This window comes from Alligator sinensis, unplaced genomic scaffold, assembly GCF_000455745.1.
Source record: "Alligator sinensis unplaced genomic scaffold, ASM45574v1 scaffold1232_1, whole genome shotgun sequence".
In the NCBI taxonomy this organism is placed as follows: Eukaryota; Metazoa; Chordata; order Crocodylia; family Alligatoridae; genus Alligator; species Alligator sinensis.
The window spans coordinates 824,822-850,711 of record NW_005842537.1 but is presented as its reverse complement, the minus strand read 5'-3'; the positions used below and the strand labels follow the sequence as shown (position 1 = coordinate 850,711).

The 25,890-nt window shown below is 43.1% G+C and overlaps 1 protein-coding gene across 2 annotated transcripts in view; it reads right to left on the bottom strand.

Moving 5' to 3' along the window:
- The window catches only part of LIMS1 (LIM zinc finger domain containing 1), a 57,632-nt gene extending 39,487 nt beyond the window's left edge, over positions 1-18,145 (bottom strand). The window contains exon 1 of one of the 2 annotated variants that reach the window (XM_025213562.1): positions 18,024-18,145. In XM_025213562.1, the coding sequence (XP_025069347.1) occupies positions 18,024-18,130 (107 nt within the window). In that variant the 5' untranslated portion in view covers positions 18,131-18,145. Of the gene's footprint in view, positions 1-6,268; positions 6,292-18,023 lie in introns of those variants that run through there. The other variant, XM_025213563.1, reaches the window with a different exon arrangement.
- Positions 18,146-25,890: the final 7,745 nt, after the last annotated feature.

Below are 25,890 nucleotides of genomic sequence, written 5' to 3'. Positions count from 1 at the left end.
ACACAAATAGATGTGCAGAACAGTCACATCTCCAAACTAGGTTTTCAGCATTAACAGCTGCCATTGGCAGCCTAATTGCACCACAGTGAAATAACGTTGCCCACTTCAGCTCAAAGGCTGCTGTTATGATTGTTGCTTTTAGGAGATCAAAACCACTACATTCCTTGTATACCATTAAGGAGTAGGATAAGTATTCACAGCTCAATTCTTCCCTTCCACGCACAAAAAGATGATTTAGTTTTAAACAAATTCAACCTCAGACTTTGTGCAATATGTCCCATGAAAGCAGGCAGTTACTACTGGAAAATTTCCCTTAAGGTTATAAAATATCCAGGACTTTCCAGAGCTCTGCAGATTGTTCCCTGATCTGAGCTGGATCATCATCTGACTTTTTCATGATCTGAGCTGGTTTGTTTGTGTTGCTACACACATAATTTGGTGCTGGCATACAATAATATTCTTGTCTTCTGTGACCAAAAGTCAATTGCCAGCCACATAAGCAATAAGTGAGCCCTAAACTAAATGGGTAACTTATTACAAATAAGAGGAAAGGAGTCATTCTCTCTTTAAAAAAAATAGGGATCAGATTTTCAAAAGTATTTGATACCACTCTCTGTTCCCACTGAAGATCAAGGGAAACACACTCAGGGACTTCCACAGGATTAGAATAAAGTAATTTCTGAGGCTTTCTGCAAATTTCATCTTATGTGCTCCACAGTATAAAGCCGAAGATTTTTGTGGTGGTGTTTATGTACAGAATTATCTAGAGGGTGAGAGAAAGACCTCCCCAACTCTATCACATAATTCATTATAGGATTATTCCAGGGGGCACAGGTATGAAAAAGTGCTTATCTGTCACCTGAGAGATTAATGTCCCTTTTGTTTGCAGGGAAATGAAGAGAACATAAAAATAATTGTATGTAAGCAACACCTTCTAATGAGGCTTTTTATACAAGTCACAACTCAGTAGAAGCCAGCCTAAAGTAGAACTTTTGTGGGAGAAGGGAAATACGTGAAACACAGTACAACATGTTTTGTTGGGTGAGATGCTGCATTTACTTTTGCTTATAGAAACAGTTACCTTTGAAATCCACACTGTGTATAACACAAGCATATCTTTTCTTTATGCCCTACTTCAATATGACCCTTGTCTGCATCTCTTTTCCTCCTGTAACCGTTCCACACTTATTGGCCATGTCCAGATGTGCAGGGGCATGCTCTTGCAGCAGCAAAAATAGTAGCGGCACAAATTTGTGCTACTACTTTCTGCCACAGCACAAGTCCCTGTACGTGCACTTTGTTGAGGGACAAACTGTCCCACTTCGGGCAAACTACTCTTGCTCAGTTTCTCCCAGCTCTGGGCATGCTGGAGGAGCTAGGGCACAACTGAAGGAGTGGAAATGCTCTAGCCGGCAGGCAAAGCATCTCCCTGGAGGACAAAGCCTTGGTGTCTACTGACACGCTCTTATCATGTGTGCCATGTTGTGTTTTTTTCTGGTGCTTTCTTTTTTTTTTTTCTTTTTTGCTACCAGGATTTCCTGGTAACATATTTTGCCCCACACTGAAAATTTGCAGCGAGGGGCATATTTTAAAGTTCCCCACGTGTGGTTTGTGGTGCCACAAACTGCACACTCCTGCTCATCTGGAAGTGGCCATCTACTCCTAAGGCCCCTGCTGGCAGAAGTCATAGCTTCATAGATTGTAAGGCTGGAAGGGACCTTGGAAGATCATTGGGTCCAGCCCCCTGCACCAAGCAGGAAAGATAACTGGGGGTCAGGTGACCCCAGCAAGGTGACTGTCTAGTCTCCTCTTGAAGATTTCCAGGATAGGCGACTGCACCACCTCTGGAGGGAGCTTATTCCACAGTCTGGACACCCTGACTGTAAAGATTTTCCTAATGTTGAGCCTGAATTGATCTTCCAGGAGTTTGTGGCCATTACTCCTAATTTTCCCCTCAGGTCCCCTGGTGAACACTTGCTCACCGAGCCCTTGATGTACTCCCCTAGTGTAGTGGTAAGCTGCTACCAGGTCCCCTGTCAACCTTCTTTTCCTCAGGCTGAAGAGTCCCAGATCCCTCAGCCTTTCCTTGTATGGCTTGCCTTTGAAGACTGATCATACGGGTGGCTCTTCTCTGGACTCCCTGAAGCTTGTTCACGTCCTTGTTAAAGTGCAGTGCCCAGAACTGGATGCAGTACTCCGGCTGCAGTCTCACCAGTGCTGAGTAGAGCAGAAGATTCACTTTCTTGGTTTGCTGGAGATGCACTGATTGATGCATGCCAGAGTATTATTTGCCATACTGGCTACAGCAGCGCACTGCCGGCTCATATTCATACTGTAGTCTATTATTACCCCCAGGTCCCTTTCATTCATGGTGCTAGTCAGTTTGGTGCCGCCAAGCCTGTAGGTGTGTTGGGGGTTGCTCATCCTGAGGTGGAACACTTTACATTTCTCAACATTGAACTTCATCCAGTTCCGATCTGTCAAACTTGCGAGCCTGTTTAGGGCCGCCTGTACCTGTAGCCTATCTTCAAGCATGACCATGCTTCCCCATAACTTGGTGTCATCTGCAAACTTGGCCAGTGAGCTCTTCACCCCCATATCCAAATTGTTAATAAAGATGTTGAAAAGTACTGGACCGAGCACTGACCCCTGTGGGACACTGCTGGCCACTTCTCGCCAGGGTGACACAAATCTGTTCACTACAGCTCTCTGGGTCCTATCCTGCAGCCAGTTTCTCACCCACCTGACTGTCTCAGAGTTAAGCCCACAATCCTCCAATTTTCTTGTGAGGATATCATGGAATACTAGATCAAAGGCCTTTTGGAAGTCTAGGTATACAATGTCAACCTGCTCCCTCATGCCCACCCCAAGCTTCCATTGTTCTTTCTTCTTTCTTAAGAGGGCTAAACAGGGAAATCACAGTCAACAGTGCTTCCCAGTCCTTCTGTTACCTTTCTTTGTACGGGAATGGACTTCTTTTGTGCTTCAAGGATCGTATCCATAAGGAACAACCACTCTTTGTGCACACCTTTCACCTTCAGTCCCTGGTCCCGCAGCACTTGCCTTACTAGTGACCCAAGCTTGTTGAAATTTGCATTTTGAAGTCCAGAATTTCAATCCTGTTATCTGATTTGCCTGCCTTACATCGAATAGTGAACATGATAGTTTCATGGTCACTGTCGCCCAGATTCTCTCTATATTTAAGTCGGTCACCAGGTCATCTCCTTTGGCCAGGACCAAGTCTTGCAGAGCATCACCTCTGGTTTGTCAACAAGCAAAGTGACCCCACCAGATTATTGCACCAAAGTATTAAGTGACGCAACCATTTGTAAATAGTGATGCGGTGGCGGAGTGTATCAGCAATTTGACCCAACATGCAAGCGATGCGTGATCAGGGCGTGATCACCTGTGGTCTAGCCAATCAAAGACCACCTAATTGGCATGGCTGGCTGGCCAACATGTCCATGGGTTCCAGAATGTACCATCAGGGGAGCTTCCTGATTGGCTGAAAAAGTTATATAGGGGACCGCACGCCTTGGCGCGAGGTCCCCAGGCTCTGACTCTCAGGACGGATTGATCACCCGTCTTGGGGCCTGGTCAGACCCCTAGGTCTATAGCAGAAGCTGCTCCGGTCGCTCCAAGCATTACAGTTTACTGCCTTGCCAAATCCGGAATGCCCTGTACTTTGTCCCAACCAGACATCGTACTTGTATACTGCAGTCTCTACCCGTCACCCATCGCTTATCCCTTGTTGCTGTATATAGTTCATCGCCTCCAAGTTATATCACCCTTCGAGTTGTTTCGACAGTTCTGTAAGTAAATATCAAATTTTATTTCACACCCTATTGTCTGTGGTGTTTATCTCCACCTCGCTCTTGGCATCCCCAAGCGTGTCTGGGTTGGTGTCACCACCCGGTGCCCCACTTGACACGCAACTGCGGCCGTTTCCCAAGGACCATCCGGGAATCGAGGCCCACATGGTTGACCCATGCACCTCCTGAGTCAGGAAGGGCTCCTTGACACACGTCAGGAAGGATCACAACCATTCCGACTTGGCCAAGTGTTCCTCCCAGGAGACGTCTGAATAATTAAAATCTCCCATGATGACCATGTCATGTGCACATGCAGCCTCAGTCGATTCTCAGGTAAATTCCAGATCAAGTTCCTCCCCCTGGTCTGGTGGTCTGCAGTATACACTGAAAGTCAGGTCTCTCTCGCCGCGCCTCCCCCCACACGCCTGCAACTTGACCCAGAGAGTTTCAAGATGTCCATTTTTGAAGCCAATGTCATCCTCCAAGGAGGTGTACCGCTCTTTCACATAGAGAGCAATGCCTCCACCTTTTTTCCCCCCACCCAGTCCCTTTTATGCAAGGTGTACCCTCTATAGCTACACTCCAGTCATGTCAGGAGTCCCACCAGGTCCAATAAATGTACCACTGTATAGCAACAGTTCAGAAATGTGGAAATATTTTTGTACTGAGGTGTGAAATAATTTATCTATAAAGTGGAAGTCACAAACATTTTTGTTTGTTTTGGCCATGCTGCAAGCACTCATGCTGTATACCGACGGGCCAGAACAGAATAATTTCAAGCAATCATACATGATCCTTGACTCAACTTGACAGCATTTTCCCCCTTTGCCCATCTGGAGATTAGACAATAATTTCTGACCACCATAGCCAATCCATTTTAAAATTTCAGGAAATGCTCTAGGTACCCAGGAGCAGGATCCTATTGATTTGAGATTAAAACAATCTATCAGAAAACCAAAAGGAAGGAAATGGGAACAGAGAGAGCCCCAGACATCAGGTTAGCACATCCATTAGCTTCAGCCAGGACCTTAATTGTCTACAGATCAAGGAATCTGTTGATATCCACAGACCACATCCCACCAAAACAATACCACCCACCCACAGGGAGTGCCTGGAGTAAGCAAGGGGGGGGTGGGGCAGAGATGGGAAGATGTTACAGAAGGAGACCGTGGAGAAGGGAGGAATAGGAGGAGCTGCTGGTGTGTGCAGGGAGTTGGACTGATGGAAGGTACAAAGTGTGCAACCCCCTAATAAATAACATTTTGATCATTTGCTTTAGATATTATATTCACATAGAATATATGAGAGGTTAAATACAACATTTACTGACACATAAGGTCCCAGTGACATTTAGTTTTATGGTTCTTCCCTCTGAAAGAGAAGTTTCCTATCCCAGAGGTATTTGATTCATATCCCAAATCATTACAAATGGCCACATACAAATTATGCACTTGGTAAACTGAAAGAAAAAGTAGATGAGATACTAGATCTGTACTAACCATCCGCTTACACTAGCTCTGACTGATGTTTTTATAAGCTGAGTTCTATGACCTGAACAGTTCATCCAGGAGCTATAATTAATATCTTGACTAAATTGAATGCCCAGCCTACTATGAAAGATGTCTAGTATGTCCGTGAAGTTCCTTATATGGTTGGGGATAACTGTCAACACCAGACTTTCTGGCTCTAAATTACATTCTTTTTATAGTAACGACTCCACTGCAGATACCACGCTGAGGCTTGACCTTCAGCTAAGGTGGTGGGGGACATTGTTTTTATTTACTAAGTAGCATGTCAGTCCCTTACAGATCTCTTTTCAAGTAAACAAAAGATACTACTATGAATGCTACACTGAGGCTAGGGGAATCTGTTTTAATAAGCAAGAGTTAATTTCTTTGGGCAAAGGAAAACACCTTTTGTACAGAGCTAATGCCATTTCTCCTCTTTCACAGATCAGATCGTACTAATTAATTATCTGGGTTGTTAATATTGCATTTTATTTTTAAAATGTTCACACTGCATTATCCAGCTCCCCAAACACAGAATAGGAAACAATTAAACTACCTGTATTTAGTTTCCCCCACAGCAGCTGCTAGAAAAATGAACTGGAAACATATTAAGTCCGCAAGAGACAAATGTGTTAAAATATACTGTAGACAAAGCCAATGCAAAATAACATTGCTTTGATAACTGCACAGATTTAAAACCAGAACAAGCTAGTATGATTGTCTGACCGTCTATATAACATGAACCAAAGTACTTCCCCTTCTATATTATATTTAATAATGCCTTCCTCCAGAGTAAATGAAGCTGAAGAGTATTAACTGAAGAATTGTTAAGCATTCCCCAAATTGAGGGCACTGTTTCATGATTTTCTAAAGTAACCTGCCATCAGTGTCTTAAAAAGTCTCAGTTAACCTAGTAACTTCTGTGACATTACAATGTCTTTCATCTACCTGCAGCATATTGTACGGTGTTTTTTGTGAGAGGGGCTGGAGTGGGAAAATTTCAGGACTCTTTGGATAAGCTGTTGCCTCAATAGCCCAGGCGATCCATTCCAGTCTTATGCTTGTATGTATGTCTATCACCAAAAGAATAGAAAGAGTGAACAAATGGAATGCATATTTGAGAACACAAAAAAGACGAGTGGAGGACAGATGATGTTGCACAAAAGGTTATAGTGTGAGGCTAGGGACAGAAGTTACACATAAACCTGTACAAGTGATCAGAAACATGTTCAAATCTGTAACACAACAGAAGTTCAGTGCGCATAAACTACTTTTAACATGGCTGAAACCGGTTTATGATAAACCTGGATGGATGTAGTATCAGACCTAACTGATTTAGGTTAAATCGGTTTATCTGTGCCAGATCCCCTCCAGATTCAAGTTAACTCACAGTCCCCCAAAATCCCAGAATGCTTTGCATCTCTCCTGCAAAGCCCCACTTACAGGGTGGGTAGGCTGGCTGTGGCCCAAACTGTCTGATCCAGATGAGCAGGGGGGTGTGCTCTAGCATGCCCTGATTTCTGGCCTGATCCACTGCAAGCATGTGGCAGCATTTCCAGAATCAGAAGTCAATGTCTGTTCACTTGCTTATCGGTTCAATCTACACAGCTTAGACTAACCTGCAAAGATTGAATCAATTCAGCCTTGGGCTTTTTGGCTGTCTTTACTTAGGCTGAGAGTTCGCTTAAAAGGAATTCACTTTAATCCTCCTGTCAAAATGCATTATCAACATGTCATTTCATTACACTCTCTCAAAGCTACAGAGCTTGCATTTACTATTAAGAAAGCAAGCATTCACATACATCGCTATTTAGAATATCACCAGGTCAGAAAAACATGTCATGGATATGCTCATGCCTTAACCAATTGGGTGTCCAGTGGAAGAGGCTAGGACACAGCCCCTTAAAACAAGGGTAACAGATTTTGCAACAAATGTAATAATCAATAACCTTTTCAAGGAGAAATACACATAAATGGTTCTCATTGAAGAGGTCTAAACAGAGACAGAAGGCAGTAGGAAAATACAAACACTGTTTACTGGATTAAAAGCAAACTGACCAGCTCAGGTGATTTGATTGATGTCTACTACATTGATGATAACCAGGTTTCAACAGGTGCATGAGAACATGGAGTACTTGGGCATACTGAACAAGCTTTCTTTCAAGGACTTTCCAAGCAGTACAGAGCATGACGTACATTGGTTTAATACAGTGAAATTATCCATTTCACGTTTGCTGCACCTTCATTCAATTCAGTTCTGGTATAAAAAACATAGCAGGGGAAAAGAGGTTCCTTGCAGCAGGGATTTTAAGCACAGATGAAAAAAGGCAGAGCAGTCTGACAACAAGAGGACTGACTCATGACCAGGGATTCTAATTCTCTCTGATAAAAAAAAAATCCCCAATTTTCAGATTTAAAAAAGTAACCCCAAATCCACATTTTCCCATGGTTAAAATGAAACGCCACTAATATATAGATCACCAGTTCCTAACACGGTGCCTGCAGGCGCCATGGTGCCCCCGGAGGTTTATTCAGGTGCCCATGCACATTTTCATGATCAGTAAAAATCATTATTCTAACAAATATTTTTTATCTAAATATTTTTGTATGAAAAGGGAAGCTGCATTTTGAAGTTGCAGATCTAGTGCAATTTTAAGTAATGAATGAGATGATCAGATTGATCTAAAATCTAAACTTTAATATTCATATTGGCGCCTGCTGCTTTTTCTATTAAATTCAAATGTGCCCTTAGGCATATAAACACTGGGAACCCCTGATATAGATCATGACAAGGTGTATACAACAAGTCCCTGGAAAGACAAACAAAGAAGAAAGAAGAAAAAGGACATTTTCTGTCTTAAACATTGCCACTGTCATTACAACATGCAGAATACTGGATCAGAGGTGTGAGTGAGCTATTACTTCTTTTTACAATTTCTATGTGAATTCAAACACTCTGAGATTTTTGCTTCAACCTTCAGTTCAAAGAAACAGAAAAGTCTCGGACAAAATTCTTGACATTGTTGACACTGAAACAGTAACATGAGCAGGCTTGCAGACAGATTTGCAAATGTTTTGGTGAACCTAAGTTTCTTATCAGTAAGAACGCCCAAACACTGAAATATTTACTGTGCAGTCATTATTCATAATCCTACCAAGAATTGTAAAGGACAAATATAACCACTGCTAAATTGACATTTAGAAAGGAAAAATATGAATTCCAGCCCCAGACCTATGCATTCCTATGAAAAGAAGTGAAGCAAAGAGGACCTTAACCCCACATGCTCTACGACATCAGATGGTATGCAAGATAGTTCAGTTTTATTTATGCTTGAGATCTGCACCAAGAGTGTCACAAAAAACATCCAGTACATGATTCGCAAGGGAGCAGTCTGGATCAGAATAATAGTTCAACTTCAGCCCATTGAACTACAAGAATACAAGAAAAAAAGTCATGACCCAGGGCTTCCTCTTCTGAGTGAGAGACCAGGTCAGTTGTTTTAATTTAAAGAGGAGACATTTAAGGAAGATTTAGGTTATTTCCACAAAGGAGCATTCCTGTGTGGAAATTCAGAGTTTAATGATATATACTGAATTAATAATAGTTTAACATATTTATGTAACTGAAGAATGATAAGCAACAAGGCTGGATTTTATGTATAGAATGCTGTGGTCCAGGGGTACTTAGCTACCGAATCGCAGTAAGCTACATATCAGAAAGCAGGTCTGTAAGGTTTGTGAAAGTTAATCAAGTAGCCCTGAAAGAACAAATTCTCACACCTCAGCTTATTTGTATGTGCCCCAACCAGTGGAAAAAATTAACATGTGATAAAGCCACCAAAGCTTTACACTTGTGTCATCTCAGTTATTTAAGAGAAACAATTGCTTAAATTTCACTTGTGCAAGTCTCTGACATCTAGTCATTCAGGGTCAGAAGAGATGACATCATGTCACACTGAATAAATCAAAAGAAATTGTTTAAGAACTATTATGCAACATGCAGAAGAAGCATGAGGGTGAGGCCAAGTGGGGTGTTTTAATCATGAGTTATTTTAACCCTTAAGCAATGAAAAGTAGTGTGGATGTACAACTGAATGCCTCTAGTCACTTGGATGAGTTGGACACAGGCTTGCCTACAGTCTACAAAGCAGCTCATTTTAAAATATCCTAAGGCTCATACCTTTGACTGCTGCAAGATACCATAATTATTTTATGGTAGGTTGAGACATATGAACCATCTCTCCACCTAGAACACCAAACAGATGATTCAAAGTGTTCTTTCAATCAAGGGTTCAAAGGTGATTTAGATTCAGGGAAAAAAGTTTGCTGGTCCACAATTTATGGTAGATCACTCTAACAAGGTTTCCAGTCATGGTAATTTGGGACTTGACAACTATTTTAGTATTTTTGTTGCTGAATATTTATAATCAAACGTACACAGTGGAAGTTGTCAACTACAGGTCAGGAATTCTACAAAGTAACTCTACTTTTCTTGCCTCTTCTTTGCTCCCAGGATCCCATTGAATTCAAAAGCTCTACAGAGTCCCTCAATCTCTGGACATCCATGGTCCACTGCCTTGGCCAACTCCTCACAGTTCATCCGGCAAAGAGTGGAAAGTTTGCAGTAAGGCAAGTGCCATACATACAGCAGACTTGTCTTCTGAGGTCTACTCTAAGTGAGGGTTTTTTTTACTTTACACCAGGGAAGATCATGACCCTGCATAATTCCTAAATGGTCGAAGGTACAGATGTAAACAGAGGATGCTGGGCTTCCTGAGACAACTTGAGTTTTACAAACAAAGAGAGTTCGTAGATGTAGTCCGGGAGGCAGGGGGAGAACTTTAATTAGCAAGCCATGCTAATTAAAAGTGCCCATGCATCAGCATCCCTGTGCTCAAAAAATGGCGGCAGGGCACTTTGAACTAAAGCTCATTCAACAAGCTTTAATTCAAAGCACCCCACCACCATTTTTCAGTGCAGGGACGCTGATACATGTGATGCTGGAGACTGCTGGAACGCATTAATTTCTGTGCTCCAGCTGACTCGATTAATCGAGCCTGCTCCAACATGCTGGATTTACAGCACATCAGAGCAGCCTCCCTGTATATGTAAAGGAGCCCTAAGACTTCGGTTCAGAAAAGCCTGTATCTCAAATCCCAATAGAACTTAAGCATGTATTTAAGTAGGCTCCTGAACTGATAAGCTGCAAGAAACCCAGGAGCTTTACTGAATGAAATAAAGAGATTTGTTAGGCTCCACCAGAAAAGTACAAAACCAGTGTAGTAGTTACTATCTTCCCACAAAGAGATATCTTTAAGGTATACCCTGGAGAGAAGATTGGATGCTTATCTTGCTGGGATCCTATGACCCCAGGTGACTTCCTGCCCTTCAGGCAGGGGGCTGAACTTGATGATCTTCCAAGGTCCCTTCCAGCCCTAACGTCTACGAAATCTATTAAATCTATTTTTGGTGACTAAAGGAAAAAGCAGAAAACTACTTGAATAACTGATAGCTATTAGTAGCGTATCTTCAGTAGCTATTTGTTGTGTTGCACAAGTTAGTTTCAGTGAAAGATTTTACTGAGATCTCGTTTTCTGAAAGTTTTAGAAAAGTAATTGCATAGGAATTTAAAAAAAAAGTTAAGGATGCTACTTTGCTCAGTTTTAAAGTGTCATTATTATAATACTATCAACAGTTGTTTGACTTCTTTTCTTTTTTTCAAAATATTCTATTGAACTGCAAAAGGCGAGAATTTCCAGTCCAAACATTACTTTTGAACACCATTCAGAAAGGAAGGGAGGAGGGGGTGAAAAAAAGGGAAGATGTGCAAATAGCATCTATAAAGCTGAGTAATTCCTCATGATTAATCACAGATGTCTGCTTACTGTTTCCTTAACATCCTGTTTATGGGAGAAAGCAGGGAGGAAAGTTTCAGCATATAGGTGAAATTTCTAACAAAATATTTGAGAGTCCAGCACTCTTAAGGAGGAGGTTTTGAAAAATGCTTCATTGCATCATAAAGCAATTTAACGGTTGCCAATTATTTGAGCATTTAAATGGTGTTTTGTGCATACTAACTACTAAAACTGACATACCATGACATTATTTGCTCTTGTATTGCAACTGGTTACACAACAATTAAAAAACACCATCAGCACTTACTAGGGGTGCACCAATAAAGATTCCTGGGTCAATACCGATGGCCGATTATTTAGAGATGTTAGGGGCTGGAAGGAAAATCATCAGGTCCAGCCCCGCTGCACTTGGGCAAGAAGGACTGCTGGGGTCAGATGACCCCAGCAAGGCAAGCGTCCAGACGTTTTTTGAAGATATCCAGAGTAGATGATTGTACCACCTGGGGGGGAGGGGCGGGGGGGAGAGGAGGAGGGGAGTTTATTTGGGCACACAAGTTGTAAAGAAGTTTTTCCTTATGTCTAATCTAAAGCGGTCTTCTAGCAATTTATGACCATTAGTCCTAGTCCTCTCCTGGGGACCCCTGGTGAACAAATGTTCTCCCAGTCCCTGATATGTGCCCCTTATATACTTATAGGCTGCCACCAAGTCCCCTCTGAGTTACCATACATGTAATCCTCCTTTGGACTCTCTCAAGCCTCTCCACAACCTTCCTGAAGTGTGGTGCCCAGAACTGGATGCAGTACTCTAGCTGCGGCCTCACCAAGGCCAAGCAAAGTGGAAAGATGACATCCTTAGTCTTGTCTGAGATGCATCAGTAGATGCACACCAGTGTTTTGTTTGCTTTGCCAGCTACAGCATTACATTGGTGGCTCATGTTCATTCTATGGGGGGGAGGGCAGATCAAGGCCTCCTATGGTGAGGGAGGGAACAGGGCTGGGGTAGGGGCAGGGACAAGGGGAGGCACTACCCAGCCAGGGCAGAGCAGGGCACAAGATGAAGTCGCGGACGGTTCATCTGGGGGCTGCAGGGGAGCAGGAAGGGGGCACAGCTCCCAGCCACTGCATGCACCCTGAGGCAGGCATGGGGGGTATGCCTGCTGGACATCGGGGAAGCCAAGCAGGCCCCTTGGCAGCTGCAGCAGTGGCAGCAGCAAAGGTGCCTGAAAGCTATGCGTGATGGCTGGGCTGGGCCCTTCTGGCCACGAGGGCAAGGCGCATGGGCTTGGCAGGTTGCAATTAATTGATGGGTGGGCCAGATCTGGCCCATGAACCGTGGGCCAGATGAAACTGCCCATAAACCATATTTTGCCCACCCCTGTCTTAAACCATTTAACATCTACCCATTTGTAAGTCCTACTTCAAGAACTGGAGAGACTGAGGCAAGGAGAGATCAAGTGGCTTGTTTAGTGTCACACAGAGTGCAGCCAACTAAAACTTAACTTACAGTTTTTGGGCTCCCAATTTAGTTCAGGACACAAAATCAGGTGTCTAGCTCATAAAGTCTAAAATATTTTGAGTTACTGTTTAAATAAGCCATTTGTTAAATTCCAGGTACAGCACTAAAATTATGAGGCTATTTAGAGGATTCTGTTGTAAACTTAAAAACTTTAAAATTTAAGAGTAAGGCCCAAACCATTTATGTAATCCAACCTGGGAAAGGTTGCAGAGGAAGACTTGCTTATGGACTGAGTCTCTGCAAACTATAGAACAGATTTACAAACTTTTAGAAAACAATGATAGAGATAGGTCAGGCTTTGGATTATACAAGCATTAATGGGTAGAGATGCAAAAGTAAGAGATCTACTTCCTGTTATGAACCCTGAAATCCTGCTGTATCTGATCCATCATAAAGTTACGTTAACACAGGAAATTACTGTATTTTCATATTGTACTTCAAACCAGGTCTCATTAAGGAATTTTGTTTCATGCAAAAAACAATGGTCTTTTCTTACTTTGTATACCTTTAGGAATGTACATTTAGCTACATATTCAGAAAATATTGTTCAATGGTGGCATTAGGATTTCAGGGTCCCAATTGTTGATGATTTGTATTTTAATACTTCAGAATAATCTACATTAAACTTAATTTAAAGTTAAAAATGTAAACATAATTTTGGTACCAAAGAGCCAGTCAAAGTTTTTTTTAAAAGCTCATTCATAATTTTGATGCTTTCACTACAGTCTGAAAAGCCTGTGCCAAAAAAAAAAAAAAAAAAAAAAAAAAAAAAAAAAGATCCAGCAGAAAAGGATTTAAACAGGAACTTTTTGGTTTGTCTGTTTGCTTCCCAAAATGTATGGAATTATATACACTCCTGCATTTGGGACAGAAGTTATTTTGTTCTGTTAGGCTTTTTCTAGTTTCCTTTCCTTTGATACTGCTGAATTTTAATGTTGATTCTATCCAGTTAATTAACTGGCCTCATGTCCAAACTTCACATTCATAGTCATTAAGCATTCCATGATGGTTTCTTTTTGAGAAAATCTTAGTTCTTCAACTCAGGACCCTGGACACTGGTATTATTGGTACCTGAGTTATCCTGCCCTAGCTGCCATCCCACATCCAGCTATACCACACACTTGAAAACTGTGTGAGACTGAAGTCAGAGATTAAATCTACTCAGTGGCAACGTGTAAGGGGTGCACGGGGGTGCATGTGCACCAGCGTACTCCCTGACTGGCCACGCTTGCAGCTTAGGTGATGGGCGGGGGGGGAGGAGGGGGGGCAGGCAGGAGCACCGGCGTCCCCCCTGCAAGCACCGGCTGGGGAGCAGAGCGCTGTTGCACTCCCAGAAGCAGCTGCAGCGATCAGCTGTCTCGTGATTGGCTGTCTTGCGATGGGCTGTGGTGGGACCCCACCCCAGGTTGCTGAGGGGAGGGGGGCACATGCCCCCCCTGACTAAGGCGGCACCAGTCACCCATGAATCTACTCCTCTACCTAGGGCAGTGAGTGGTGCTGCTGTACACTATATAGTTATGGTCTGTACAAGCACACATAGGTGGTTTACCCAGTTCCTGACAACTTAGAGGGCAAATACTACAAACAGGGTAAGGGAAAAGGACACCACAAAGAAAAGGGAAAAAGCTTTGGAAGAAAAAAAGAAGGGGTATTTATCATTTACTACAGCCTTTTCAAAGTCCTTTTCAGAAAACCCTCACAAGAGACAACTTTGGAAACTAAGTAGTAACAGGTACATGATGATACAGGATTAGAAAATAGAATAGAAACTAATGTCATTTTTTACCCTGGCAGAAATTAATGGTAATTGCCACAAGCATTATTTAGCATATTTAAATTCGTAACTGTATTAAAAAGGGAGCTAGGCAACACTAGAGGGCTAGGGACAAAATTACACATAAACCAGTATAAGTGATCAGAAAGTGGTTCAAATCTGTAACAGAACCAAAGTTCAGCACACATAAACCACTTTCAAAATGGCTGAAACCAGTTTAAGATAAACTTGGATGGATGCAGTATCAGACTTAACTGATTTAGGTTAAATCAGTTTATTGAACTTCTGTTCCAGATCCTCTTCAGATTCAAGTTAACTCACAGTCCCTCAGCATCCCAGGATGCTTCGCCTCACCCTCTCCCGCCACAAAAGACTTGGGTAGCATTGACCCAAGCTCTCTGCTCCCGCAGAGCAGGAAGGCATGCTCTAGTGCCCCTCACCTTCTGGCCTGAGCCACTGCAAGCATTTGGTTGCTTTCCGGAATCAAAAGTCAATATCTGTTCACTTGCTTATTGGTTCAATCTACGTAGTTAAAACTAATCTGCAAAGATTGAATTGATTCAGCCTCAGGCTTTTGGACTGTTTGTACTTAGCTTAGAAAACTAACAAGAAGATGAATTTTAACAGATGTTTCAAAACCATGCAACAGGGCATTATGATGGTTCAGAAATAATGCATGTTGGAGGCAGCAGTTTGTACTCCTTGTGCATGAACAGATTCTAAATTAACTGTTCACTAAGAACAGACACTTCAGTGCCACTGGGAAGAATTTAGTGACCTGGTGTTTTTCAGGGTTCCATTTGATGTTCTTGCAAAATAAGGACTTTCTTTTTCTCCCTAAAGTTATTTTCTTTTATTTATAAGAGCACAAAGATATTTTCCTAGTCTTAAATGGCACAGTCTTTTTCCATAAAAATTATTGCAAGATCACAATAGCAGGTACAAGAAACAAGAGGAAAGGGGTTAAAAGAAAGAGCAAGGCCTGCTTTAAACAACCAACTTAATTAACAACGTTACTGGAACAGTTTGACCTCTTTAGCTACATCCAGACTTGCAGGGGTTTGTGCTTGTAGCAGCACAAATTCCCACACTGCAAGCCCCTGCACGTGTGCTTCATTGTGGACAAATTGTCCTACAACAGGCAAACTGCCCTTGCCTAGCTCCTCCTGGCTCTTTAGCCAGGGAGAGCTGGAGGCTGGGGCCAGCATCACTGCTTGCCCCAGCAGTCTTACCAGGTGGCCTGGAGCAGCAGAGACACAGGTTGGGCAACACAGAGGCCTGGTCGGCAGCCAGAACATTGCTTTGGATGGCCCGGGTTCCACATGTGCTGGCACACACTTGTTGTGCATGCATTGTGCTGCTTTTTGTTCTGATTTTTATTTTTTTGCTACCAAAAAATCCCAGTAGCAAATTCTGCCTGTAAATTTGCAGCATGGGGCAAATTTTAATGTTCACCACATGGTTTGTGGTGCCACAAAGAGGTCTGCAGTGCCACAAACTGCAGGCTCCTGCATATATGGACGCAGCCTAAGTGCCCACTTTTGAAGCTGCCTCATCAAAGGTGTTGGTCTCCTTACCCGCATGTCCCATAAACACATCCAGACACTCTGCCATTCCACTTTATGCACGGATCACCCTCCATTAACTGATCTGTGAGGCTATGGACTTCTTCAAATCCCTTCTAGACACAAATCTGCTCTCACACCTAACCTTCAGGTATGTTCATCTTTTTAAGCTTTAAGTAGTCCATGGTAAGAGTCATGTCAACTTTTATATTTATACAGCATCCCCATAGGGCCTTACTCCAGATCAAGGCTCATGAATACTACTCTGACATGAACACTAAAAAAAGAACAACAGGAACATTATTGCTATCAAATATGCATCTTTGTAACTTGTTTCCAACAGCTTTACTGATGGACTCCAGTTATGAAAGCATATTTTGATCTCATAGCATGACATTAAACATGACCTTTATTTTTTCTTTTGTACTAGTTTCAAATAAATTAAACTGAATATAGAAACTATATTACAAAAGGAAAAAACACTGAATCAAGCATAAACTTCTAGACTTAGGTAGACTGAAAAATAACCTGGACTAAGAGGTATATAGATGATTAAGTGTAACAGTTTGATTTGGGGTACATACATCCAAAAACATGAAGTCTGCAATAAGGAAAAGAAGGACATTTGAAGTTAGAAATGCTGATATGAGATTATAAGACTTTTAATATGAACATGTATTGGAATTCTTAAAAAGGTAGGTAAAGAGTGGTCCCATGGATAAATGCCTGATCAAGATTCAAGTTAATAGAATTGCAAGATGACTTTATTTAGTTTTACTTTTTTGTATCATGGTGACTAAAAGACTTTAGATAAAGTTTCTATAATGTCTGTTTGAAAATAGTTTATAAACTGACATTAAGTTGTTAAGGTTAAGCACATCAATCTAAATTTCCATCCTTCTGAAACCACAAGCTCAAATAATTTAACTGAAGTATTTGTGCATTTACAGAAGTATTTGTAATTTCTGTAGAGTTTCAGTCAAAGTTTGAAGGCCTGAAAAGATGATTTTGTTGTACAGAAGCTGACAGTACTGTAACCCCCATATAAAAAAGCAACACACAATTTTATGTAGCACTCCAGTTACAGAGTTCAAACAAAAAAAATAGCATAAAAATAAGAGCAATGTAAAAGTCATTAGAAGGTAGGAAGTACTTTCACTCCCTTGATGCTTTTGTCAGCATTTACACAAGAATCCTTCTCTAACTAGCAAAAATGGGAACAGATTGTTTGAGAATATTAAAAAAAAAAAAGAGTATTTTTACTTTTCTATACTGATGTTTACTCAGGTTCTAAACAATTATTCTTTCATGATACCAATCAAAATATAGGCCTCTGAAAGTCTAATTGAATGTGCTAAAATGAACATTAATATTAGGAAAATAACTGAAGTCATTAAACTGCTTTCAGATTTTTGGTTATCCTTTCTTTATAAGGTCATGTTAAGTGGTTCTACCACATTCTTTTGTCTAAAGCCATTACAATAACAAAGAAACCCCTATGAAAAACCATAATCTAACAAGCTGCACCAGACCATCTATAAACAAAGAAAAACCCTATAGAATGGCAGCAGAAAGACCCCAGAGAAGCTAGACAACTTTTTTTAAGTCGTCAGAACACTCTCATTGAAACTGTGGACTTATTGTAAGCTGCAATGCAATAACTTGTAAGATTTGTGAAAGGTATTTACTAGTAAGTTACATTTGTCAGAGGTATACTAAAAAGCTATGGAGAGCCTCCTTTTCCTGAATTTAGGACAGTCATATCATTGCCAAATACCATGCTGTGACTGAAGCGAACACAGAATATCTGCTTCCTATTAGCTCTTCCTGGATTTATTTGGTACTTTGGGGGCTACTTTTCATTACACGTGTTTGATAATTCCATTATCAGAATCTGCTGTTTGTACTTAAGTTTTACTGTAACCGTTAAAACAAACACATAACTAAAGAGGCACCAGTCACCTTTGTTAGCCATTAATTTTCACTCACTCACCTTAGCTTCTCTTCGTGTAACCCCTGAAGCCCCACACTATCAGGACGATCCCGTCTCCTCCTGTACAGACCTGAATGTGATAACTCTTTCAGCTGTAATGTAGTCATATTTCTCTACCCACCAGGGTTTTTCACTCTTTGCTGAACAGTGCGGCTGCCAAGATGCCTGAAGTGAGTATGCTCAGCAGCGTGTCTGCACACCTGCACTAGTCAAGAGTTACAAATCCCTTAACACACAGCCAGTTGGTGTACTGCTTCCTGTTTCTCATAGGTACACACCCTTCTGAAAGGCACTACATTTCCTTTATCAATTTATCACACCTAAGGGATGCCTGTGACAAGCCTACCAGGTTCCATGAAATTTTGTTGGTAATCAAAGCTGAAGTGCCCAGTCATAAGCAAACCCACAACTTATTATGCAAACAATTCAACTGTCCCAAGGACTCTTGAAATTAACTGAAAACCTCCAGTAATGTAATGAGCAATTAACCATTCCCCGCTAGTTTATAAGAAAAGAAAATCCTTTAGCATTTTAAAATCCAGTGACTCAATATGTGTAAGAAAAGCTCCAAAAATGAAGGTTAAGTGACTAAATTGAGTATCAAGAGAATCTATAAGAACTTCAAGAACTCCAGAATTAATAATCTTTCAGATACCCAAATAAAGATTTATGTTACTAAAACAATAGCCCTTTCCCCCCAAAATTAAAAATGTATTATCATGTAAATACTTGTCTGCTCCTAAGTTCCAAAGGGACTGACCTCTGTCACTTATCGTATACAACAGTGGTGCAAAATCCCATGCAGACTATGTAACATGAATGAAAAAGTTTAAGGTTTCCTGTAACACAGGAAGGAGACAGCCACAGATTTCCAAGCTGCATGTCTCATTTGAACTTGTAATAAAGCCTTTGCCTGAACTTCATAATAGGTTCTAACAGACCTACAATTCCTTTTTCAAAAACTGATTTTATCCTTAGTACATATAAACAGATCACAGTCCACATTTTTTTTCTAGGGAAGAGCAAAGACACATTAATCTAGTTTACTTTTTTGGTTAAATATAACTTTGATTAAGTGAAATGAAGTAGTTCACCACTATGACATACAAGAAACTCTGAGCCAAGCAAAAAATGATGCTTGTTGTGGTATGATTTTTTTTCATTCAATTACCAAAATGCTTGATCTATAGCAGAACACATAGTAAAGGTCACTTGAAAATCCTGCATTTGTGAAGGAACACAAAAAGAATACAAACATTTGTTTTAAAAATATAGGAATGTGTCTTTCATTGCGTTCTAGTTTTCTCAAGTTTACCAAATCATAAACAAATGCAGGAACTTTACACAAAGCTCTGGAGATGCTTCAGTATGGAACGTTGTCTGGAATCTTTTGAAAAAATATGAATTACAGGCTTAAGTCTCAATAATCACACCATATGCTGGGTACATCTACAAGAGATGCTTTACTGCACAGCAGACTAATCTTCTGTGCGGTAAAGTATCACTGTTAGAGGTACACTGATAGAGATTTTTGGGGCCAATACCAATACCTGATATTTTAAGGAGGCATATTGGCTGATAGCGATCCAATTTCCAATACAGCTGCCTCTAGCTGGTAAATCTGGCGTGGTGGTAGGCGAGGGGGGAGAGAAAAAGTGTGGGAGGCAGCAGATCAACACCCCCCATGGTGAGGGAGGGTGCAGGGGCAGGCGCTGGGTTGGGGAGGGGGAGGTGCCTCCTGCAACTTCTTGCATCCCAGGAGCACACAGGGGGGCGTGTGCCCCCTGGATCTGCACGGGGCGGGATGGGCTGCAGCCAGGGCTATGTGGGGCTCTTCTCAGTGGAGGCTGGGCTTCGCTGATGGGGCCAATAAATGCCTGTGCTGCATGCAGCTGCAGCACAGCACTCAGGCAGTGAGGAGCAGAGCTGGCAGGATGGAGAGCTGCATGCAGCTGGTAAGGCCAGTGTGGTGGAAGGGAAGGGGGGAGAGAAGGTGTGTGTGGCGGGGGGCAGATCAATGCACCCCTGCAGAGAGGGAGGGGGCAGGGGTAGGGGCAGATGCTGTCCTGCCAGGGGGGGAGGCCGGAGCTGCAGCTCGGGAGGGGAGGTGGCTCCCGCAGCTGCTTGCACCCGAGGAGCACATGGGGGGGCATGTGCCCCCTGGATCTACATGGGGAGGAGTGGGCTGCAGCCAGGGCTATGTGGGGCTCTTTTTGGCGGGGGCTGGGCTTGGAGCGGGTGCCGGCAACACTGGGAGGACGCTGTATCCATCCCAAATTTGACTACTGCCAGCCGCCCAGCGCAGTCCCGGCTCAACGCCCCACCTCCACCCGTGTCCCAGGAAGAGCTGGGTTTGTGCCGGGCGGCTCGCGGCAGCAGCACTGGGAGAGGAGTGAAATTTGGGGTGGATGCAGCATCGTCCTAGCACTGCTGGTGCCCACTCCAAACCCAGTACCCACCAAGAAGAGTCTTGCACAGCCCTGGCTGCAGCCCACCACCCCATGCAGATCCAGGGGGCACACGTGCCCACCCCCGCACCCTCGTGTCCTCCTAGGGTGCAAGCAGCGGGAGCCACCTCCCCTCCCACGAGCTGTGGCTCTGCCCCCCCCCCCCAAAACAGAGCCTGCCCCTACCTCTGCCCCCTCCCTCACCACGGGGTGCATTGATCTCCACCCCCCCACACCCCTTCTCTCCATGCCTTTCCCTTCCACCCCACCAGACTTACCAGCTACATGCAGCTCTCCATGCTGCTGGCCCTGCTCCTGAGTGCTGCGCTGCAGCTGCATGCAGCACGGGCATTTATTGAGCTGATATCCGATACAGCCAGTTTTCTTTACACTGGTACCGATCCGATATTGGACTGATGTATTGGGGCACCCCCTATCACTGTCTACACATACGCAGCAATTAGGGTGCAGAAAATTAATTTACTGTGCTGCCAGATAGTCCCATCAAATACAAATGGTAATCTAGCAGAGCAGTAAATTACTGCGGTTTAACTCATGTGTAGGTGGTGACATCAGGATTAGTTTACTTTTAGCTCAAATTGAGCCAGAGTATACTCAGTTGCATTAATTTCATATGCAGACATGCCCACTGTGTAACACAGGCTAGAGGCAAGATTAAAAAGCGCAGAAGATTTTACATGATTTTAAAAGATGGTATTTAAAAGCCAGACTGATTCTATATCTCTGTACTCACCTGAAAATCACATCTGAAACTGAGAAAAACCTTGATATTTGCCTAAACATGCAGGATTGTATTTTTCAGTGGAATGTTTCAAGTAACCTCTTGGTAAGCTTAAATTTAATTATGCAATTACACCCTAAAGTCAATCAGTCAGTAGTACTTAATGACAAGTTAATGCTTTTACAAATAGCTGTTAAGCATGGGGGAGTCTGATTCACAAACCATCATAACAGCTTCTTACAGTCCTTTAATTATTCAAGGACAGCATCAGTACATGCCCCAACAACGGATTTTAAATAATAATAATGTAGAAAGTCACCCCACACAGTAGGTGTTCTGTTCTGGAAAAAAAAAAATTAGACTAATAACAATAACTGAGTTACATCAGTAAATTACAGGATTCTTCCCACATACAGTAGCCTGATTTAAGCCTTATATTTCTCACTGAAAAAAATGAATAAAAAACGCTTGAAAAGAAGTGCTACATCCTTTTTGTTACAATTGGATCTTGCTTAATTACCAAGAAAGGCTGATCCAAAGAACTTAAGGTGTCTGAGTGAACAATGGCCAGGCTGTGAGAGCTTGTAGCCCCTACTAAACTATGTTACAGGATCACACCTGAACCAAACTAAGATAGTTTTGCATGGTCACAAGACAACATACCATGCAAGGCAGACACCATTCTTTGTCTAAATACAATATCTTTTATTAGACCAACTAAAATAGTTGGAAAAATTCTTTGCAAGATTTTGGGTGCAAACAGCCTTCTCCAGGCTGAGAAAGTGTCACCATACAACACAAGACATAAGACAGAGCAGAACAATGACCTGACAGTAGAAGAGAAGGCACCCATTCTGCCTCAAGGTAAAGAATTTCAAGACAGTTGGAATATCTGTTGAAGTCAACTCTACTCCATTAAGTGTTAACTTGCTTCTTCTGGCATATGAGGTTGGGGAACTGTTTAAGATGATCTGATATTATCAACATGGGAAAAGACCTTCCATTTACAAGAATATAAACTTGGGGATATGTTAGAAGCTTTCTAGGCAAAAATCCAAATCAGTTTCCCTCCTTTTCTCACAGTACCCAACTTAACAACATATAAAAGGTGAGTGGTTTAAATTTGAAATTGCTCGTCCTACCGCTGAACCAGAAATGAAACGCAACTTTTTAGATATACAGTGGAACAAAGGTCTTTAGGGCTGACTGCATTTCTCTAGCAAGTTCTGAACTGTTTACAGAAATGAACTGCCATGTATCTAGCTCTGGTGCAGAATAAACTTCTTTATTTGGTATACCACCCAGCTTTATTTAAGCATATATTCTGCATTTAACATATCTTGTTTTTTTCCCCAAATAAAAATTGTTTTCATCTTAAGTAGGTTTTTCCATTCTTCTTGTGCTGGATTGAACAATTTATATTTTTCACATTCCATGAGAAATGTTAAGGGCCAGTCAAAAGCCAGTCTCGTTACCACTAACATTTATCTTATCTTTTATAGCCTGGAACTTGAAGGTTCATTCTCAGTCTCCAATATATCCCTCACTATGCACAAAAAATGATAAACACTGATACTGTGGCCAAACTGATAATCATGTCAGTCTGAATACTGTCAAAATTATATAACATTATCAAAATATTCTATTGCCCCATTAGAATCAGAAAACAGCCCTGAAGAGTAAAAGAAGAGAGAATCCATGAAGGTCCCAAATGTAAAACCTCTACTACTACCAAGTATAAAGAACATGCAGAAGCAACTATAGATTTCATAGATTTAATAGATGTTAGGGCTGGAAGGGACCCCACAAGATCACAGGTCCAGCACCGTGCCCAAGAGGCAGGAAGTCAGCTAGTGTCAAAGGATCCCTGCAAGATAAACATCCAAATGTTTCTTAAAAGAGTCCAGAGTAGGTGCTTGCACCATCTCTGGGGGGAGTCTACTCCAGGCCTTGGGGGCTCGGACCAAAGAAGTTTTTCTTTATGCCCAGCCTAAAATGGTCTTGGAGGAGTTTGTGACTGTTGGGCATGGGCGACTGTCACTGCCATTGTCAGGCGGGGCACGTGCCACTCCTGCAACCGGTCCCACCGAATGGAGGGGGTGGGGGGGTTCCCCGCGGGGGAAGGAAGTCCCCTATGGCCAATCTCTGCACTCACTGCAGCCACTCCAGAAAGTGCTGGCCATGGCCACTCCAGAAAGCGGCTGCAGCAATTGGCTGGTACTTGCAGAAGGGGCACCGGTCTTCCTGCCTGCCCCCCTGCCCATTGCCTGAGCAGTGAGTGCAGCCGTCAGGGGGTGCACCAGCACGCTCAGGGGGCGAATCTGGGTGATTGATTGCCCCGGGCCCTGTGCTTGGGGGTGCCCCATGGACAGTGCCACTCTGGCCGCTTGCCACCTCCCCCCACACTGCTAGCCACCCCCCAGCTCCACACAGGCTGATCTGTCCCAGGCCCCACACACCCCTAGGTACAGCTCTGCTTGTGGGACACCACTGGGCACTGAGTGCCATGTTGGTTCAGTTCTGTCAACCACCACTCTCTAGGTCCGACCTCAGAGCCAGTTCCCCACCCACTGGACTGTAGTGTAGCCAATTTTTCCATGAGGACATCATGGGACACCAGGTCAAAGGCTTTTTTAAAGTCCAGATATATGATATCAACCTCTTCTCCTATGTCCAGGTGGTATGTCACCTGGTCATAGAAGGGAATGAGATTGGTCAAGCAAGATCTACCTGCGTGCTAGCTGTCCCTCAGAATGTTTCTTTCAGCTAGCCTATCAAGAATGGTTACTTTGATAATTTTTTCCAAGATCTTTCCAAGGATTGAGGTCAAATGGATTACTTGTATTTCCCTGGATCTTCTTTTCTCCCTTTCTTGAAGATAGGCACTGCATTGGCCCTCTTCCAATCTTCAGGTGCTTTGCCCAAGCACCATGAGTTCTCGAATATCCTTGCCAGTGGCCGCACTATGATGTCTGCCAGTTCCTTAAGCACACTTGGGTTCAATCTGTCTGAACCAGCTGATTTGTGGGTGCCCAGCCTCTCAAGGTGTTCCCTTCACCAGTGAGGGGCATATATTCACCGTCACCCTGGCCATTCTGCATGCATCATGTTAGGCAGGGTCGTTGTCCCTTTGGGCTGGTAAAAAACTGATGCAAAGTAATCATTAAGCAGGTTGGCTTTTTCCTGTGTGTTGTTTGTCTGCTGTCCCATTTGGTTTAGCATGGGTCCAATATTGTTTTTCTTCTGACTCCCCACATATCTGAAGAAGGACTTTTTATTATCCTTGATTCATGTAGCCAGTTGGAGTTTGGTTACAGCCTTGGCTTTCCTGGTTCACTCCCTACAGGTGCGGACCAGTGCAGAATACTATAATAGTTATATAAAATATATTTTGAATATAACTATATAAAAAAGTGACAGGATAAACTTGGAAACAGATGCCATTAAGAAAGCAGAAACTAAAATTCAACAGAGATTAAGATTTAGGAATAAAAAAATTCCCCAAAGTTTGTAGATTTAAATCTCAAGTTTTCCATGGGCATATCTACATGTGAAATTAATGTGAATGCATTAAAAAACTGATGCATTTTACCCTGTAATTTACTGCTCCTGGGTGCCGCGTCTTCATGCGAGCCCAGGACTGCAGCACATTGAGTTGAGCTGAAGAAGCCCTGGCTGGTGGGGGACCTGGGACTCAACCTGCCAGCCTGGGGCTGCTCTGACCTGACTCAACGTGCTGTAGACGGGCTGTCTGGGACATTAGAGTGTTCCAGTGAGAGGCTAGCCAGTAGGGCTGTGCGAAACAGTTGTGTTTTGATTCGGTTTTGGATTCGGCCATTTTGGAGGACAGTGATTTGTTTCGATGTTTCAGATCACTATCCTGTTTCATTTCGGCTGAATCTGTTTCTGAGATTTGGCTCTGCCGAATCGGTTTTGAACAGGCTGCAAGGGAAGCTTTGGACAGCCCTACTCAGCCAGGCAGGATTTGGGGCCAGGGCTTGGGGCCCCAGCGGGCAGCAGGACAGTGCCGTGGGTAGCTCGTCCAGGGGAGGAGGTAGGCCACTGCCCTCCATGCAGGCGAGGAGGCCCCGCATGGATCTCTGATCCCTGTCACACCGTGTTGCAGGGCACGGAAGCAACGCAGAGTGGCAAGCAAGCCTGCTGGTCTCTGCCGCGTGACCTGGCTCCATAGAGAGCAGAGATCTGGGGTTGCATGGGGTGGGCAGCAGCAGGGAGGAAACCCCGGTGCAAGTCTTTGCTTCCTGTGGAGCCAGGCTGTACAGCAAGGACCAGCACTGCCCTGCTGTGTGACCTGGCTCTGCAGGGAGCAGAGATCCGTGCTGGGGTCTCCTCGCCACTGCTGCCCACCCTGTGCAGCCCCGTGTTGCCAGGGCATCACGTGGTGAGCAGCGGTAGCTATTGTCACAACCCAAGGGTGTGATTTTTGTTTTATGTGCGCTTTGGCGCCACTGAATTATTTTCCCACCAATTCGTAGCTTTCTTTGCAGTGTGCATTTCTTCTTTACAGCACAGAAATGCACTTTGCAAAGAGTTCCCGCCATTTGTATTATAATTCGAGCCCCATTATTGGCTTGCGTGAAATTATTCACACGTGGCGGCTAGTGATTGGCTTGCTAGCTGTATAAAAAGCTTGGGTGGTTTCCGCCCAAGTTGGAGA